The 19,712-nt window shown below is 41.8% G+C and overlaps 1 protein-coding gene across 35 annotated transcripts in view; it reads right to left on the bottom strand.

Annotated features, from left to right (window-relative positions):
* Positions 1-19,712, bottom strand: part of LOC309506206 (NACHT, LRR and PYD domains-containing protein 3-like) — a 231,371-nt gene that overhangs the window by 146,574 nt on the left and 65,085 nt on the right. For 24 of the 35 annotated variants that reach the window (XM_082179880.1, XM_082179905.1, XM_082179873.1 and 21 more), the window contains 2 exons: positions 17,769-17,942; positions 14,845-15,018 (listed from right to left, as the gene is read on the bottom strand). The exons of 7 other annotated variants lie outside the window; for them this stretch is intronic. In XM_082179880.1, the coding sequence (XP_082036006.1) occupies positions 14,845-15,018; positions 17,769-17,942 (348 nt within the window). Of the gene's footprint in view, positions 1-11,957; positions 13,162-13,742; positions 13,917-14,844; positions 15,019-17,768; positions 17,943-19,712 lie in introns of those variants that run through there. 4 more of the 35 variants (XM_082179890.1, XM_082179902.1, XM_082179876.1 and 1 more) reach the window with 2 other exon arrangements.

Raw genomic sequence — 19,712 nt, forward strand, 5'->3', positions numbered from 1 at the left:
GACCCAATCAGGGCACTTCGCGCCCGCTGCGTCACGTCCCGCCGAAATGGGCGTGGTCTAGGCCTATAAATATCGCTCGCAGGCAGCTATTATCTGATTTTTCATCCTTCAAGCGAAGCACACGCATCGCTGGAGCTGGATTAGAAGCCGCGCCGTCGAGAGAGAGCACCTTCAGCGGGACGAGTCACTGAAGTCGCTGGCCGCGCCGCCTTCCTGCCTTCCTGCTGCGCTTTCCGGCGCTTATATCCTTCTCTTTTATTACACTGTATTTCTGTGTGTGTGTGTCGCCGCCGCGACACACATTTCTAAAAGAGCTAGCGTCTTTTTAAAGATGCCTTCCTGCGGCTCGTGCAGAGCCACACTCAGCGACGGGGACCGCCACGTGATCTGCGTTTCCTGCCTGGGTGAGGAACATGCAGCTCTCGCGCTCGCTGACGGCGGATGCCCTCACTGCGAGCTGATGGCAATGGCGACTCTGAGTTACACGAAGTTACATGGTCCTTTTCTTCCTGAGTTACACGAAGAAGTCGCCAAGTCCTGGAGCGCCCCCTATTCTGCTAGAGTGCGTCCTGCTGTTTCTTTGGCATTCTCCACCGTTGACGATGCCAAGAACAAAGGATACCTCTCGCTGCCGCCGGTTGAAGAGGCGATAGCGGCCCACTTATGCCCGCCCTCCGCTGGACGGCGCGCTAAGCCGGCCCTACCCTCTAAAGCTTGCCGCACGACGTCAAGCCTGCTCCACCGCGCTTTCTCCGCCGCCGGGCAAGCTGCGTCAGCGTTGCACACCATGGCAACGCTCCAGATCTTCCAGGCCGATCTCCTCCGTAACCTGGATGAGGAAGGACCTGACGCGATCTGCGTGCCGGACTTAAGGAGTGCCACGGACCTCGCTCTTCGTGCTACTAAGTCCGCAGCACAAGCCATTGGACGGACTATGGCTTCTCTCACCGTGTCTGAGAGACATCTCTGGCTGACGCTCTCGGAAATGGCCGAGTCTGAACGCACCGCGTTCCTCGACGCCCCGCTTTCCGCCACAGGCCTCTTTGGATCCTCCGTCAAGGATTTCGCGGAGAGATTCGCAGAGGTACAGAAAGCGTCTCAGGCTATGAAGCACTTCCTCCCGAAGCGCTCCAGCTCTGCAGCAGGCCGTGCGAAACCGTCTGCTCAGAGCTCACAGCCACAGCCACCGTCCACTGCCTCCACTTCACAGCGCCGCCAGGCCAGAAGCGCGAGACCGCGCTCCCGCTCATCCGGTCGCCGCCCCGCAGGACGCGGCTCGCGACCTAGGATCACGGTGAAGCCCGAGGCCCCGAAGTCGTCCTAGCACAGCTAGGAAAACTACGGTGTTCCAGTCCCGCTGCGGCCGGACTCACACCAAAGCTATTCGCTCGTCCAGTTCCAGAAAATGTGACTGTTCCAGTGTTTTCTGCAGCCAACAAGTCGGTTCTGTCACCCGCTTGCCTGCACACAAATGCCGTTTCCACGGCTACCCAGATAAATCCCCAAAAGAGTGTATTTTCTGGTGTCCCGGCCACGGCCGATGGTGTTTCATGTGTAGTAAGAATGCCCACTGCCCAGTGCCCATCCCTACACACAAGCACAGCTCAGATCGGTTGCGCTTCACCGAAAAAACCGACTCAGATCGGTTGCGCTTCAAACATGGTGAACGTGCCCACTACCCAGTGCCCACTAACACCACGTTATGCATGTCTCACGGTTTCTGTAAAAACGAAACCAACGTGCACTCGCTTCACGCAAGCGAACGATGCTTTCGGTGTGATAAATGTGCCCGCTGTCCCGCGCCCACATCCACACATAGACATGACAGTTACCACGGGAACCGCCCAGCCCTCCCCCTCGCGGTTAACCACCGCAGAGGAGTCGAGCGCGGGCAATCTGCCCGCTGTCATCAGCGCGCCCCATGCCTCAAATGTCACGAGCGACACGCTTGTGTTACAGCACACCGAAGCTTCTCCATCGCTGAGCGAGCGGAGCGCGCTTCGTATTCAACCCCTAGCTATCCATGCAGACGCATGGGCAAAGCTACCCGGGGTTTCGAAGTGGGTGCTGAACATTATAGAAAGAGGCTATTCGCTGCAGTTTCGCCGACGCCCTCGCCGCTATGTGACGCGCGTCGAGACCACGGTAAAAACAGAAGTAGCACATCTACTTCGAGCCGAAGTGACGAAACTATTGAGCAAAGGGGCCATAGAGCCTCTCTCTCAAGATCAGAGCGAAGGAGGGCTATACAGCAGATACTTCCTGGTACCGAAAAAAGACGGGGGGTCTCAGACCCATACTAGATCTAAGGCAACTGAACAAAGTGCTTGTGAAGCGACAGTTCAGGATGCTCACGACCAGGCAAATCCTTGTGCAGATTCGCCAAGGAGATTGGTTTGTGTCAATAGATCTGAAAGACGCGTATTTTCAAATACAGATAGCGTCACGTCACAGGCGATATTTGAGATTCGCCTTCGAGGGCCAGGCATATCAGTACACAGTCCTGCCGTTCGGTTTGTCCCTAGCACCCCGTACATTTACGAAGTGCATGGATGCGGCGCTCGCACCCCTCAGAATGAGAGGCATGCGAGTGCTGAACTATTTGGACGATTGGCTGATTCTAGCGCAATCTCGCGCAGTGCTCATAGAACACACGACCATTTTACTCGATCACCTCGAGGATTTGGGTCTGAGTGTCAATTGGGCGAAGAGCTCCCTGTCACCCAGTCAGAAAATATCTTTCCTGGGCACAGAACTGGACTCACTATCCATGATAGCGCGACTGTCACAACAGCGCGCGGTAGACATTCGACGCACAGCGAACTCTTTTCGCTGCGGCGCGTCTGTCCCGCTCAAGAGATTTCAGAAGATGCCAGGTCTCATGGCCTCAGCATCGTCAGTGCTCCAGCTGGGTCTGCTCCGCATGCGCCCGCTGCAGTTTTGGCTGAAAGCGCGAGTCCCACGCGAAGCGTGGGCACCCGGTTTGCTTCGCCTCAGGGTCAATCAGAAATGCGTTACAGCTCTGAAACCCTGGAAAGCGAACGACTGGTACCAATCAGGTGTAAGCCTGGGGACTTCCTCGAGGGTGAAAGTTGTGTCCACGGACGCGTCCACCTCGGGATGGGGAGCGCTGCTCGAGGGCAGACCGTTCTTCGGCCAGTGGTCAGAACGGGAGAAGCTCCTGCACATAAACTGCCTCGAAATGCTGGCAGTAGACAACGCGCTGACGCGTTTTTGTCCCCAAATAAAAGGTCACCACGTCTTGGTCCGTTCGGACAACATGTCTGTGGTGTCCTACATAAATCGCCAGGGCGGCATCAGATCCGAGAAACTGTACAGGCTGGCAGAACGCCTCCTGGTATGGGCTCAGTGCAACCTGCGCTCGCTCAGAGCAGCGCACGTGCCAGGGATCTTGAATATAGGACCGGACAGACTGTCCAGGAACAATGTTCCGGCAGGCGAGTGGTCTCTACACCCACAGACAGTCCAACTGCTGTGGAAGAAATTCGGCAGAGCGGAAGTGGACCTGTTTGCGTCTCAAGAAAACGCTCACTGTCAAGAATTTTTCTCCAAGAGCAGGAGCGCGCTGGCCCATGTGTGGCCCCGCCGCCCGCTCTATGCTTTTCCCCCCGTCTCTCTCCTGCCTCAGGTGATAGAACGGATCAGGGAAGAAGGATGCTCAGTACTGCTGGTAGCACCGTTCTGGAAAAACCAACCTTGGTTCCCAGCCGTGATGCAGTTAGCGAGTACTGCCCCGTGGCCAGTACCAATGAGGAGAGATCTCCTCTCACAGGCCCGCGGCTCGATCTGGCATCCTCACCCGGAACTATGGTCCCTTCATGTCTGGGCCATCAACGGGTACATGTTGGACTCCCTAAAGGAGTATTAAACACGATCACGCAGGCTAGAGCTCCGTCTACAAGACGACTCTATTCTTCGAAATGGTCAGTGTTTTCGGGCTGGTGCACAGCCCGTGGTGTGTCACCCACAAACTGTGATGTGACGGAGGTGCTTTCCTTCCTACAAGAGCTGTTGGATGGGGGCAGGGCCCCCTCCACGCTCAAAGTTTATGTGGCGGCTATAGCAGCGTTCTCAGAAACAACACTTGGTCAGTCAATAGGAAGGAACGATTTAGTCATCCGCTTCCTTAGAGTTTTTGCTGGCTCTCGCTTCAGTGAAGCGCATAGGGGATCTGCACGCGCTCTCTGTGAGCGCGGCGTGCATGGAGTTTGGGCCCAATGACTCAAAAGTTATACTCAAACCTAAGCACGGTTATGTTCCAAAATCCCTCAACACACCGTTTAGGGCGCAGGTTATCTCCCTGTCAGCCCTACCGGTCCCTGATGAGGAAAGAGACGCGAGCCTCCTTTGCCCAGTCAGGGCATTACGAGCTTATGTGTCTCGCTCGTCTGTTTTCAGACAGACGGAGCAGCTCTTTGTTTCGTTTAGCGGACGTTCTAAGGGACTAGCCGCGTCGAAACAGAGCCTATCCAGATGGATAGTTGATGCTATAGCGCTGGCATACGCCTCCAAGGGCATGCAGTGCCCTTTGGGTGTCAGAGCGCACTCCACGAGAGGCATGGCCTCTTCGTGGGCCTGGTCAAGTGGGATTGCCTTGCAAGATATTTGTATGGCGGCAGGCTGGGCCTCCCCGTCTACATTTATAAGGTTTTATAACCTAGAGGTTCCCGCCCTGCAGGCCAGGCTGCTGTCGGTCTAAACTACCAGTATTATCTGACCTGATGCGATCAGCTCAGAATGCTGCGTCTGCTGAGCACAGCTCAATGTTAGACAGTATAAAGCTGGGCAAACTGTGTAAGACCCACATTTTCCCCATCAGTTCAGGCCGTACCCCGCCCTGTCTGTATGATGAAATTCGCGTCCCATCGGCGCTACTTTATGTGGAAAAGTGAGGCTGCACCCCTCCCTCTTCCCGGACTCCCTGTGAGTTCACTGAGTGATTGTGCACTATATGTACCCCGGGCTTTCGCCCTTGGGTCTTTGGTGTCAGATCTCAGCATGCACGGCGTTTTACATTGGGTCCCCTAGCGTAAGATATCTTACGCAGTACGAGAGACCTCTCGTAAGAGAACGTACTCGGTTACTAACGTAACCTCGGTTCTCTCTAGAAGAGGGAACGAGTACTGCGTATCTTGCCGTGCATGCACACGCTCTGGTTGCTTCGATGATGAAAAACCAGATAATAGCTGCCTGCGAGCGATATTTATAGGCCTAGACCACGCCCATTTCGGCGGGACGTGACGCAGCGGGCGCGAAGTGCCCTGATTGGGTCTGACGTCACGCCAGGCCTCGCTCGATAGGCTGCTGCAGTTGCCGCAGAGCAGCCAATAGGCGCGCGAGCTGTCTCGCCTATGTCTGCATTGCTGCTGCAACGCGTTTTGCATTATTACAAAATTAAGGATAATTTTTGGCTTCAATATCTCGCGGAAAAGGATTTTCCCCTAGCGTAAGATATCTTACGCAGTACTCGTTCCCTCTTCTAGAGAGAACCGAGGTTACGTTAGTAACCGAGTACGTTTTCCAGCATCTCTCCTCACTTCTAACTAATGTGATTAATAAAATGTTTCATTCAGATATTTTTCAAGGAACGGAAATAATTTCGTGTTCACTAAAGCGTTAATTTACACACTTGTAATTGAATAAATTATGACAAATGAATCACAAGTTATTGTTAAATTGAATAGAAGCTCGTTTTAAAACATTAACGCCGTTTAACGTGTTTAATATATGCTCTTTTTTCATCAAATGGCGTCAAGCAGGGCTAGATGATAAATGTTTTAGTCACTGCCTTTAAAACGCACAACAAACAACAAGTTGATGTTTGTTAAGACAGTGTGAATACGACAGTATTTTTCTATTTAAATACACAGTCAAACTGAATAAAGTAGAAAATTCAGAATTGATCTGACCTGAGATCAGCTGAGAGAGTCGCGACTGCTGCTCCTTCACTGGAACTGACAGACGATCAGACACTCGTGAACCACTGCATGAACACAAGCTCTAGTGTCTTAAACTGCCCTATCATGCTATTTTAAAGGACTCATATGATGCTATTTTCAAACATCATAATTTTGTATATTTGGTGTAATAGAATATATGTTACCATGCTTAAATGTACAAAACACATTATTTATTCACATACTGTACATTATTGTAGCTCCTGTTGTTCCTATTGTAGTCGATTTCTACAAAGCCCCTCCTTCTGAAAAGCGTAGTGTGCTCTGATTGGCCAGCTGACCCAGTGCGCTGTGATTGGCCGAACACCTCAAGCGTGTGTCAGAAATGTAACTCCCCTTACCATATTCGCAATCTTCAGCTTCCAAAGACATAATGTCAACAGTTTTACCATATCAGTTCGAGTCCGAGTCGATTCTGAAAATGCAGATGATCAAGCCGATCGATCGGATACTCGTATGTATTTGCTGTAACACAAACCAGCTGAACATGAACATGAACATGACTAACATTACATTCAGCTGAACATGACAAACACCACCAGTGTGAAACATGCGCTAGTGGTAAACAAATAGGGCAAGATGAATCACACTTTGGTAATTGTGGTTTTTATGTGCGCTGAAAAAAGAGGAGGAAGTGAAAGAGGAGAAGATGGACCCTCATGGCTAGGGAAAAGAGGTGAATTTGGCATTCCAACTTTACAAATGGAGCTTGAGGACTTTTAAGTTTTAGCACCATGTCGCGTTGATCAATATGCCATTTCATGTTGCATTTTTATTGGCTAGTCAGAAGATGTAGGTCGTAGCAGCAAACACACTGAGATGATCATGACACTGTCAGTAAATGATCACAGGCATCTTTGGTAGCAGCAAGACTGTGACAACGGCGTCTGTGAACCACTCTCACTGTACAATGTTTAGGTGTTGTTTTAGTTATTAATTTGTTTTTTAATATTCATCAGACTAAATGGAGTAACTCAAAAAAACTATTTTGCTCATTTTCAGAAAGCTTTCACAGTTTATTTACAAACTTTATTCATATTTTATTTAACATGTTTATGATGGCCTCTTAAATTTTAAGTTCAACCTTTTTCTATTTTGGTTTATTTATTGCTGTTTCAATTTGTACTTGCAAAATGTGAAAATAAATAATTTTATGTTACTTTCACAGATTTGCATTCACTCTTCTATATCTATGTTTCCAGTCGAGACTAATCACTACAGTGGTGACTGATGTCCACCTGTCAAACTAACATTGAGCCTTTATTGAATTCCAGTATTTTCTTATTAATTGACTATGGTGATAAATCTGTTTTTCTCTCTGTTTTTCTTTTTTTATAATTATGAAAAATGAATCTTTCATTAGTCTTTGTCTCCCTCTGTTGGTACAATACAAACACATTCAGGCTCTATATTTTCTCTAAGGGTGTACTCACACTAGGCACGGTTGCCATGAACCGGGCCCGAGTACGATTGTCCCCCCTCCCCACTCCCCCTCTGGCCTGCACTCACATAGGGTTTCAGCATTCGTGCCGGAGCACGCTTACTTCATTAAGGTGCGACGGTTTTCGGGATAAACAGGAAGAGCGGCGCTCTCACTGAACACAATGGAGTCCAGCACGGTTAGCGCTCACACTGCATGCGAACCGCGCCCGAGTCCAACTGAACCGTGCTCTGGCCCACCTCTTCCAAGCGGGCCAGGGCCAGCTAATCGAGCCGCGCCCGGGCACGGTTCGGAGCACTCACACTAGTCAAACGAACCGCGCTTTAGTGGTCAAACGCACTCGGGCACGGTTCAAACTGGCTAGTGTGAGTACACCCTAACAAAACTCCAACCTTTTTGAGTTTATACTGTGCGTTTTTACAAATAAAATTGTGAATCTCTGAATGAGAAACTGTAATCTGCTGCTCTAAAATAAAAGGTGTTTCACTGCCGCCTCATCAGGTCTGTCAGAGTATCGTTGAAATCTAAATTAAGTCTTAATTTATAACAGTGAAGTCACTGTATCTTCAGTCTCTGGTGATTCTGTTGACTGTGAGTCTCTGTAGTGGATCCTTATTCACCATCAGATGATCAGATTGTCATCTTAATCATAGCCAAAATAAAACACACAAACAGTCACATATGCAGTTTGAGATATTATGTATGTCACATCGTTTTATACGAAAACTTATCACTAACAAGATAATCTATATCAATTCATTCTCAAACATGATAATATAGCTTCTAATCTGATGCTCAAAGTCTCTACAAAATCAAAAGCACATGAAAGGTCACTTTCACACAACGGACAGCTGATACAGAACCAGCAGAAATGATCATTACACTCCACAACAAATTTAAAACCATTAAATAACAAACAACGCAAATCTCATATTATCACACACATATAGAGACAGTTAAAGGGGGAAAGTTTAAAGTAATCTGAAACAACACTTTAAGCAGAATTAAACTCATATTAAACTATATATAAAGCTATCAGAAAACACATTTTATGCTATTTTTAAAATAATGAAGTATGTAAATTGGAGTAGTTTTGTTTCCTGGTCCAAGTGTTTGTTGCTATTTTATTTTTACTGGTTGTTGCAATTTAATTGTTTTTATTATTTTCTTGTTAAACAGCATCTCTACCTCAATCTCCTGTGAGGAGGATGCTTGGACTATTTGGTGAACTGGCTGAAATCTCCAACTACAGTGATGCCAGGACTACAATGGCTAAGCAGCTTGAAAAGATGCAGCACAACCCAACACAACTGGTCTCTGCATTTTACTGTTTTGGTACAGGGATGTTAAGACGATAAGACGAGCTGCTAGACGACCAGGTCCCATTATTGGCTGTAAGCCAACAGCAGTGGCCTGAAGATCAACCAAGACTGGTTCGAGGCGGCATTTGACAGCTGGACGCCCCAGAAAAAGTACTTCTGGTTTAGAGCATAACTAGAGTAGACATTCAGGAAAAGGGTTGTCAGGGTACGCCACAAATTGACAGAATGAATTACTCACATCAAGCTTAAAATGGCACAAGTTTGTGTGTTGTGTTGTGTTGTGTTGTGTTGTGTTGTGTGTGTGTTGGAGGGAGGGAGGGAGGGAGGTAATTACAGGTACAGGGTTATTAACAGTGTTTCAAAATGTTAATTAGTAGATAAGTTAAAAGTATAATTTATTATTTATCAATTCTGTGCTATGAATTCTTGTTAACAGTAGCAACTTCACATAAAAACTTTCATGCATCCTTTCAAAGTTTACTCTTTTTTTTTTTATTATTGTGAATTGTATGTAATGTTGCCTTTTATGTACCCATAAAAGGCAAACATGTGTAATAAAAACATATATATATATATGTAACCCTTTTCGTCTGTGTGCTCCCCCAAATGTCTCTGCGTTGTGTTTGGATGATGGTTGAATGAGGAGGACACAAATATCGTTGTCGTCACAGCAGTAAAGCTTATTTATTGGGCTCTTCTGCATCAGCCACTTTTCACAAGGAAAATAGAACTGTTAGTTACTAATATCAAAAATAAAAATGCATACAATATCCCAAAACGAAACAATACAGTTCTAGCTGCAGTTATATTAAACCTTCAATAACAGGGGTTCTCAAAGACTGGACAAATAACTTTCCACATATGACAATTAATGTTAAATGTCACATGCATCCAACACACAAAGTCTATAACCCAAAATACTCAGATAAATGTTAAACACAATACAATATACAGAAAAATCCCCATCACATGGAAAGTAAAACCCATCAAATAATATCAGAAATACAAAACCATCCGTCGCAAATAACTGCGCAAATATGTTAGTTAACATCTTCAACAGCAATATATTTATTCAAATAACATGGATGGCCAATATAATTAAAGAAATGTAATAGATGTAACAGAGAACATCTTACCTTTTCACAAGGAAAATAGAACTGAATTAACAACAGCTCCACCCATGTGAAGAAGGGCTCACTCACACAGTGAAACACTCATAGAACACAGCGCCCCCCTAAGGCTGGGAGAAACATATTACATCTTCCCTACATATATATATGGATATATGCCACACAAGGCTGAAACATATATTTGTTTCAGCCTTGTGTGGCTAATCAGCTCTGTGATTATTGGTAATTATTAAGTGTATGCAAACCAATACTTAAAAATGTTATGCTAGGTAGGAGAACTGCAGGTTATGAATTCACATAGTTTGCAAAGCTATATTAAACAATGTAGAATCAAAAAATAATGTTTTTGTTTTTGACAAACCTTTTTCTTTTGTTTGTAGATTTGTTCCATACAGTAACGCATGTAGTTTTCTCATTGTTAAAGGAACACTCCACTGTTTTTTGAAATAGGGCTTATTCGCCGTCTTTCCTACATTTAGATAGGTGGGCAAATGCATTTTTGTCTCAGTGCATGCATTGTTTTAGTTTGGCAGGGTCGCTGCTAGCTTAGCTTAGCATAATGAATGGAATCCTTTGTTGCCAGCTAGCATGTCCTGAGTAAAATTGATTAAAAATAAATAAATAAAAAACGAATTACTTCTTGTGGCCTGCGTATTCACAACAAGTACAAATAGCAATGCAGATTGAGACTAGGCGATTTCCTAGGCAGATATTGACTTATATATGGACTATATTGGGGCGAAGCACTGCTACTTGGGCGCAGAGATATTGCCACCTGGAATCCCCATAGGGGAATCCCCCAACTGTCTCAACATACCAGCATGACCTGCACCGAGTATACAGTATATGAGAAATATAGATAGCCCTCAGTCATTTCATTTCACTGATAACGATATCAGCGATTTTTTTTTTTCAGTTTGGTTGTTCACGCTAAACAGGTTGAACTCAACATGAGGTTATACAGTATACTAGAGGAGGTAATTTGAACTATAGTCTATATACAGCTTCTCAGCATCTATCATACAACCGAATAAAGACACAGATTCACGTAAGGAAGAGTGATAAAAGACAACTTACATGTGCACTTCTGCCTGTGTTTTGAAAATGGATGGGACGGCCGTATCCTTCAGACGTAGTACCGTCTTTCTGTGTCCATATAGCATTTTTTCAAAGTAGTCCTAGCCATTGATTTCTCAGTTACACATTCGATGGAATTCTGTGAAACATTACATTCGTATATGTCCTTATAGCCTGGGTTTCCCCATACTGCCTTGAGCGCAGCGTGATTTTATTCACGCTGCTAGGCAGCCTGGATACCATGGACCAGATTTTCCCCTCTAAAAGGGAACCAATCACAGAATGGGGAGGGAGCAGCAAGACGATGACGACATCTATGCGACACACCGAAGCAGTTTGTTTATATCTATGGATCCAACATGGCATCAGACGCGAAGTTACCTTTCGATGCAGCCTAAGATAGTGTTCTAAGTAGTTTAGAACGCAAGTTTATTTCGTTTTCTTCCTCGTCGGATTTCTGCCGCTCTACATACGTCATCTGGTATAATTGAAACGATTGGCTATGAGGTACGTGCAGGCGCATTTGATAGACATTCGTAGCGCCCAATAAACGGCTCTGGGCATTCGTAAACCACGCCTCAAATACGAGAAAATGAACATGTGGTTCCCAGACCACGTCTCAATGAGATGAGGTCTGACGTTAGCCAGGCTAATGTCCTTAGCTTGTTCTCACAACCTTTTACTATTCATGTAATTACCATGTTTGCTGTAGCTGTAACTTCTCAAACTAAACACAATCCAAAAGCGAAGATACTCGGTGCAGGTCACGCTGGTATGTTGAGGAAAGTTGGGGGATTCCAGGTATCGTGTGATAGCTCTGCGCCCAAGTAGCAGTGCTTAGCCTGTGCTTCTTCCCAATATAGTCCCAAGTCAATATCTGCCTAGGAAATCGCCTAGTCTTAATCTGCATTGCTATTTGTATCTGTTGTGAATACGCAGGCCACAAGAAGTAATTAGGTTTTCTATTTAATTTAATTTTTATCACTTTTACTCAGGACATGCTAGCTGGCATCAAAGGATTCCATTCTTTATGCTAAGCTAAGCTAGCGGCGACCCTGTCAAACTAAAACAATGCATGCACTGAGACAAAAAGGCATTTGCCCACCTATCTAAATGTAGGAAAGACGGTGAATAAGCCCTATTTAAAAAAACGGTGGAGTGTTCCTTTAAGCTCTTTTTTGGTGTGTGTGTGTGCACGCTCACATTTAAAATCATATTTATTTTGGACACTCGTGAACACTAACAACTGCACAGGAAAAAAAATGCACTAAAAAAATGCACCTCTTTTTATTTACATAGTTTTATGAAATGTTTTTTATTCATCTTATGGACCCTTTTTAATTTTTTTTTTTAATTTTTTTATATAAGTTGTATATTCTGTGTAACTTTTAATTTTGTATACACACTTTTGCATCACTTTTGTATTTTTGGTTTCAGCAATGTGAGGCCAATCAGTGCTTTGATAGAGTTGACCAATAAAATCAAGCCATAGACGCGAGTCATCGCTGCGGGGTGTGGTTTTTGCGTAAGGGGCATGGTTTGCGCTTAACTGGTTTGGGGTTTGGGGAATCTTTCGACTGGGACAGCTTAAAATCTCCAGTGTATACCGGCATTAGATAGAATAAATCTTTTTGTAGGAGACTTTGAGTTTTGTAAGTTTGCCGATCTTATACATGCACAAACAGCTACATAACACACTAAAGAAAAAGGAAACCATGAAAACGCATCATATGACCCCTTTAATACATTAATAAATGTAATGCAACTATTATTAAAAACATGATGTATAAACTCAAGCTTCCATTGTGTTCTAAAAGCTTGAACTGTTTTTTCTTCTTTTCATAATTATGTAAAATGAATATTTCATTAGTCACTGTCTCCCTCTGCTGGTACAACACAAACACAAAGATATTCAGGATCTTTATTTACTCTGTAACAAAACTCCAAGCTTAATGGGGTACGGTGCGTTTATACAAATAAAATGGTTAATCTATGAATGACAAACTGTATTTTGCTGCTGTGAAATAAAAGGTGTTTCACTGCCGCCTCATCAGGTCTTTCAGAGGATCGTTGAAATCTAAATGAAGTCTTAATTTATAACAGTGAAGTCACTGTATCTTCAGTCTCTGGTGATTCTGTTGACTGTGAGTCTCTGTAGTGGATCCTTATTCACCATCAGATGATCATCAGAAGATCAGACTGTCATCTAATACCTAAAATAAAACACAGAAAAAGTCACATATGCAGTATGAGACATTACCATTATCTTTTCATAAGAAAACTATCTAGATAATCTATATTAATTCATTCTCAAACATGATAATATAGCTTCTATCTGATGCTTAAAGTCAATTTGCAAAATCAAAAGGACATGAAAGGTCACTTTCACACAACGGACAGCTGATACAGAACCAGCAGAAATGATCATTACACTACTAATTTAATATCAGCTAACAAACAACCCAAAGCTCCGATTATCACACACTTAGAGACAGTTAAAGGGGGAAAGCTGAAAATAGTCTGACACAACACTATGAGCAGAATTAAACTCATATTAAACACAGTTTAAAGTTAAGAGACCTACACAAACTGAAGCTGAATTTAAGACTCATTATCTGATGATCTCAGACAAAATACTTACACACACACACACACACACACACACACACACACACACACACACACACGGTGTTACTGAACCTGATACAATTTCCTTTTATCTCTAGCGAGTAAAACAGCCATTTCAACTTTAAATGAAAATATAATGATGAAAATCATTAAAAACTATTCTTACTCTAGTCTCTCCAGTTTATAATGTGGATCATCCTTCAGATCGTTCAGCAGCTTCACTCCTGAGTCTCCTAGTTTATTACTAGACAGATTCATTACTCTCAGGTGTGAGGGGTTTGATGTCAGAGCTGAAGCCAGAGCAGCACAACCTTCACCTGTGACACCACAATCACTCAACCTTTAGAGAACATTGACACACATTAAGCCTATATCCAAAGATAAACATGTCTAAAAAATTCAAGGACCACTAAAAAAATAACATAATGCTGTCAATATGAAATATATACACATACTCATTAGTTCACGTTGTTAAAATACATCACTTAGGATTAGGGGATAGAATATACAGTTTGTACAGTATAAAAATAAAACATAAAACATGGAAAACCAACGTGTGTGTGTGTGTGTGTGTGTGTGTGTGCTTAATGTATTTGTAAACATTTTAAGGAACGTGTGTGTGTGTGTGTTTTAGGGCTGGGAGAAAAACATTGATTCACCAAACTATCGTGATTTTTTGTTTACGATTTTAAAATGCATTTTTCTGTTCCAGAATCAATATTTTATTCAAATTAAATTGCTTTATTTTTGTCCTTGCTTATAGACGAGGTTGACACAAGTTAGACACTATTGTTCCAACAGAGGATGAAATGTGTTGCGTTATCTATAGGTGACATAATATCCCTTTCAAGTGGACGCGTGGAAGCGACGTGAGACTGAATACACTGAAAAGCCCTCACGCTACTCATATGCTGAGAGAGAGATAAGACAGTAGAGCTGCATGATTAATCTTTAAAATACTGTGATATCCATTTAAAAAAAAAAAACTCTTCACTGTAACCTGCATCTGTTGTCTGGTTTGTAGTTTGTCCGGTTTATTTAACTGTTAGTTTTACTTTCTTTTGGGAGATAATAATATATTAAGATGTTAATGTTCCTCTTCAGGGAGACTCCTCACCGCTGCCTTCTACCGCCGGCAGGATCTGACGGTTCAAGCAAGAATCTGTCGCTGAACCACCAGATGGGGCTTACGCCAAAGATATATTCAATGCACTATCTACATATTAATCCTTATTCACTCCGAGTCTTTATGGTAGAGATGATCTTACCCCAGTATCTCCAGTTTACAGTGAGGATTCGCGAGTAGAGAAGAAAACAGCTTCACTCCTGAGTCTCCTAGTTTATTCTTATACAGATCCAGTTTTCTCAGGTGTGAGGGGTTTGATCTCAGAGCTGAAGCCAGAGCAGCACAACCTTCATCTGTGACACCACAATCATACAACCTGTAGAGAACAATGGCACACATTAAGCCTATATCCAAAGATAAACATAACACTTAAAAAATAAATAACATAATGCTGTCAATATGAAATACATACAAATACTCAGTTCACATTGTTAAATTACATCAGTTAGGATTAAGGGATTGAATATACATTTTGTACAGTATAAAAATGTGTGCTTAATGTATTTGTAAATATTTTAAGGAACGTGTGTGTGTGTGTGTGTGTGTGTGTGTGTGTGTGTGTGTGTGTGTTAGGGCTGGGAGAAAAAAATCAATTCACCAAACTATCGCGATTTTTATTTGTTTACGCAACGTGAGACTGAATGCACTGAAAAGCCCTCACACTCCTCATATGCTGAGAGAGAGATAAGACAGTAGAGCTAACTAGAAAAGGTGTTGAACAGACGAGAGATGTGAACATGAGAGAGAAGCATTCAACAATAATCTGGTAAAGAAGCCAAAAACAGGAAGGCACTAAATAGCACGAAAGACTAACACAAAGAGGAACAGGTTCGGTCTCAATCACAGAGCGTGCTAATGATTGCAAACAGGTGAGAAGAAATGGAGTGGAAAGAGCGAGAGAGAGAGAGAGAGAGAGTCAAACCTAACTCATGACAAGAGCTGCACGATTAATCTCTAAAATACTGTGATCCCCATTCAAACACCCATGCGATCTTTTTCAAATTCGTCTGTCCAAACCTTTGACAAAATCATATCGAAACATTTAAATCTGTGTTGGCGCTGCCGCTGACCCAGAGAGAGTTTTCATGAAACAGCTTCACAAAAGATATTTTCAACCTCATAAGAGTATCATTATTTCTGTGATACAATAGTTCAAATTATCATAGAATTACTGGGATAAAAGTTTAAAGTTCAAATATAAACACTGATGTCTACGGTAGCGATCACAATAGAGTAAATCAGCTTTTGATAGAAACTTGGCACTTACAATAATGCATTTATCGATTACATTGTTTCGCCAATAGGTGTCAACAAGTGATTGTTAAAAAATTTATTTGTTATTGAATTATTTAGTCAAGAGACTGTAGAACTGTATGATGCTTCTGAAATAAAACTCAGAAAGATGTGATGAATTGTTTTTGTAAATATGACTCATCTTATACATGTACATGTCATGTACAGTCTGTATAAGTGTATGATTTAACTTTTCCCCATAGTCTAGTGTAAAAAAAAAAAAAAAAAAATTAATAAAAAAAATCACAATACATTGTAATATCGAATCACAATTCTTAAAAATCGCAATACATATCGTATCGGCACCCAAGTATTGTGATAGTATCGAATCGGGAGATAGGTGCTTCGTCCCAGCCCTAGTGTGTGTGTGTGTGTGTGCGTGTGTGTGTGTGTGTGTGTGTGTGTGTGTGTGTGTGTGTGTGTGTGTGTGTGTGTGTGTGTGCTTAATGTGGTAACACTTTATAATAACTGCACGCTATTAATCATTAGTTAAGCATTAGTAAACAGTTAAGCTGTATCTATAAACTGCTTATTAATGTCTATTAATGCTTTATAACTGATGAATTAACTGTTAACTAATGCTTAACTAATGATTAATAGCGTGCAGTTATTATAAAGTGTTACCCAATAAAGCCTGTATAGCACTTTATGACATTTTATGATTTTCCGTGACCTAATCTAAAGTGAGAACTATTTATTGTTAATATGTTGTTTAAAAAGCATTTTCTAACTCTTTACATAAGAGCTAATTAAACAATAATACTTTGTTAATTACAGTGACAGTGTGTGACAGTGACTATATTTGTATATAGTCTCTTAATATATTAACTACAGATTATATACTATTATATAGTATACATTAACTATAAACTAATAGTTAGAAAATGATTTATAAGCGCTGTGTTACTGTATACTTGTGATAAAGTGTTACCATTATTTCAAACTGGTCGCCATTAAGTGTAATTGTTCCTTTTGTATGTGAATAACACAAAATAAACAAAGTAAAGATGAATTTGAATGATAGCATTATTATTATTTTTTGGTTACACTTTATTTTGATAGTCCACTTTAGACATTCTACTAACTATAAGTAACTTTTCAACTACATGTCAACTAATTCTCATTAGAGTATTATTAGTAGTAGGCTGTAGTAGACTGTCAGTAGACTGTTAGGTTATGGTTAGGTGTTAGGGTTCGGGTTAGGAGAATAAGTTGACCTGTAGCTGCAGAGTTATGTATAGTTAGTAGAATGTCTAAAGTGGACTATCGAAATAAAGTGTTACCTTTTTTATTTTTATTTTATTTTTATTTTTTATTTCCAAAGATATGGTGATATATTGTTATTGTGTGTTATTTTGGCCATGACAATCATGTAGTGATAAATCTGATATGGTGACAGTCCTGGTTCAGGTGAAAAACACACCACTTCCCTCTTTTCAGCTGCACACACACATTTTGAGGCAATGCTCACGCTTTTACAAGGGTCTGTTTGCACAAGCAAGTTGATTTACACCAAACATTTGTGATTTAAAAAAAACTCTATTTAACTGTTAGTTTTACTTTCTTTTGGGAGATAATAATAAATTAAGATCTAAATGTTCCTCTTCAGGGAGACTCCTCACCGCTGCCTTCTACCGCCGGCAGGATCTGACGGCTCAAGCAGGAATCTGTCACTGAACCACCGGATGGGGCTTACGCCAAAGATATATTGTATACACTATCTACATATTAATCCTTATTCACTCCGAGTCTTTATGGTATAGATGATCTTACCACAGTTCCTCCAGTTTACATTGAGGATTCTCCAGTACAGCAGAGAAGAGCTTCACTCCTGAGTTTCCTAGTTTATTATATGACAGATCCAGTTTTCTCAGGTATGAGGGGTTTGATCTCAGAGCTGAAGCCAGAGCAGCACAACCTTCATCTGTGACACTACAATCACTCAACCTGTAGAGAACAATGACACACTCTTCACTTTCTCTGATCAGACACACAGATCGAATCAACAGACTTCATCATTTTAAAAAAATTAAAAAAAATAAAATAAAAAATCACCATGTTTGATGTAAGTGAGATTCACCATGTTATTTGTGTGTGTTTGTGTGAGAGGGAAAGCTTATATAAAACGTATATAAATTGTTTATATCACATTAAATAATGTGTAAAGATGATCACAGAAAAATATGGATGTGATGGTCATTAAGGATGAATTCATCTTGTTCTTCATGTACTAAAGTCCTGACTGTGCTGAGATTGTGTAAAGAGTGTTAAATGTTGATCGTATCAGGTTACTGAGGAGCAGCTCATGTGTTCAATCATTTACAGATCAATCACTCAATCACCTCAACTCAAGAAAGAGAGATTGAACACTTGAACACAGAAAAATATTATTTCTTACACTTCATTTACACAGATGTGATATTAAAATGAATGAATGGTAATAATGTCGACCTCCAGTTGTTTTAATGAATGTAATTAGGACTGTCATGATTCCTCGATAAAATTCAAGGACTCAATTTTATTCCATGGTTATATACCAGGTTAATATCCATGAACCATATTATTAGACCGTTTTCTAAGGCTGCACAATATATTAAAAACATTTAAAAACCAAACAATAGCATAGTGCTACTGTGAATTCACAAAGGCTGCGATTCAATTAAATAAATACAGTATACGCGATGTGGAGACTGAGGGATCATGAGGTAATGGGAAACAGCTGCACATGATTACACAGATGACAGAACAAAGCATTGTGGGAAACTGAGTCCATGATGTGTGTAGAGTGAGCTGTGACAATATCAGGTTAGTTTCTTTAAGTGAAAATTATGCTAAAGATATTGATATCAGACATTTATGTGTTGTATGTTGTACTATAGATAATCACTATTCTTTTTCTCAAAATCTATTAACCATGGCGGGACAAACAGACAGTTTGGAGAAGGTGTGTGATGAGCTCGAGCTCTCCACCCCTGCTTGGAAGAAAAAGGATCTTTTAAAAACCCACTCAAAGTGAACAACTGTAATTCACACGACGCTCGTTGATGAATTAAAGAGTTGTTCTGAAGTGAAACGACAAAAAAAACTAATATTTTACACTTTTTACGTTTATAAACACTCACTTCAAGGAAATAGTCAAACACGGTTTTAATGATATCGTCGTGAAGCGACACAAGTGCATTCTGAAGCTCACATGAGAAGTTATGTTGGCCGGAAGCAAAGGTTTATATTGTAAAAAGTTTTAAATATTTGTATTTCTTACACCTATTGTTTCACTTAAGAAGCATTGATTCATCAGCTGGGGTTTATGGATTACCTTCGTGTTCACTTTGTGTGGTTTTTGAATCCACTTGCATTACATGGACCAGAGATGGATTATTTGCTAACACTACAATAAGGTTTCATTTGTTACACATTAGTTAACTACACTAAATTCTTCTACAACATTTATTAATCTTAGTTGATTTTCATTTCAACATTTATATATACATTTTCTTTAAATCAAAAGTTGTGCAGATGTGTCCATTAAGAATGTGCATCACAGGGAAAGGGATTCAGCCTGTAGTGAAGTTCTCTGGCATGACGTACATTACCAGTAGGGGGCAGTCCTATTTCTTTCTCAGTTATAGCGTGTACTGAAGCCAATAATATGCAACCATGTGTTAACCTCTCTCTGGTGCATATTGACAGCATGCGACCGAGCTCATAAACATGTGA

The sequence above is a fragment of the Leuciscus leuciscus genome, assembly GCF_965113295.1.
Source record: "Leuciscus leuciscus genome assembly, chromosome: 9".
In the NCBI taxonomy this organism is placed as follows: domain Eukaryota; kingdom Metazoa; phylum Chordata; class Actinopteri; order Cypriniformes; family Leuciscidae; genus Leuciscus; species Leuciscus leuciscus.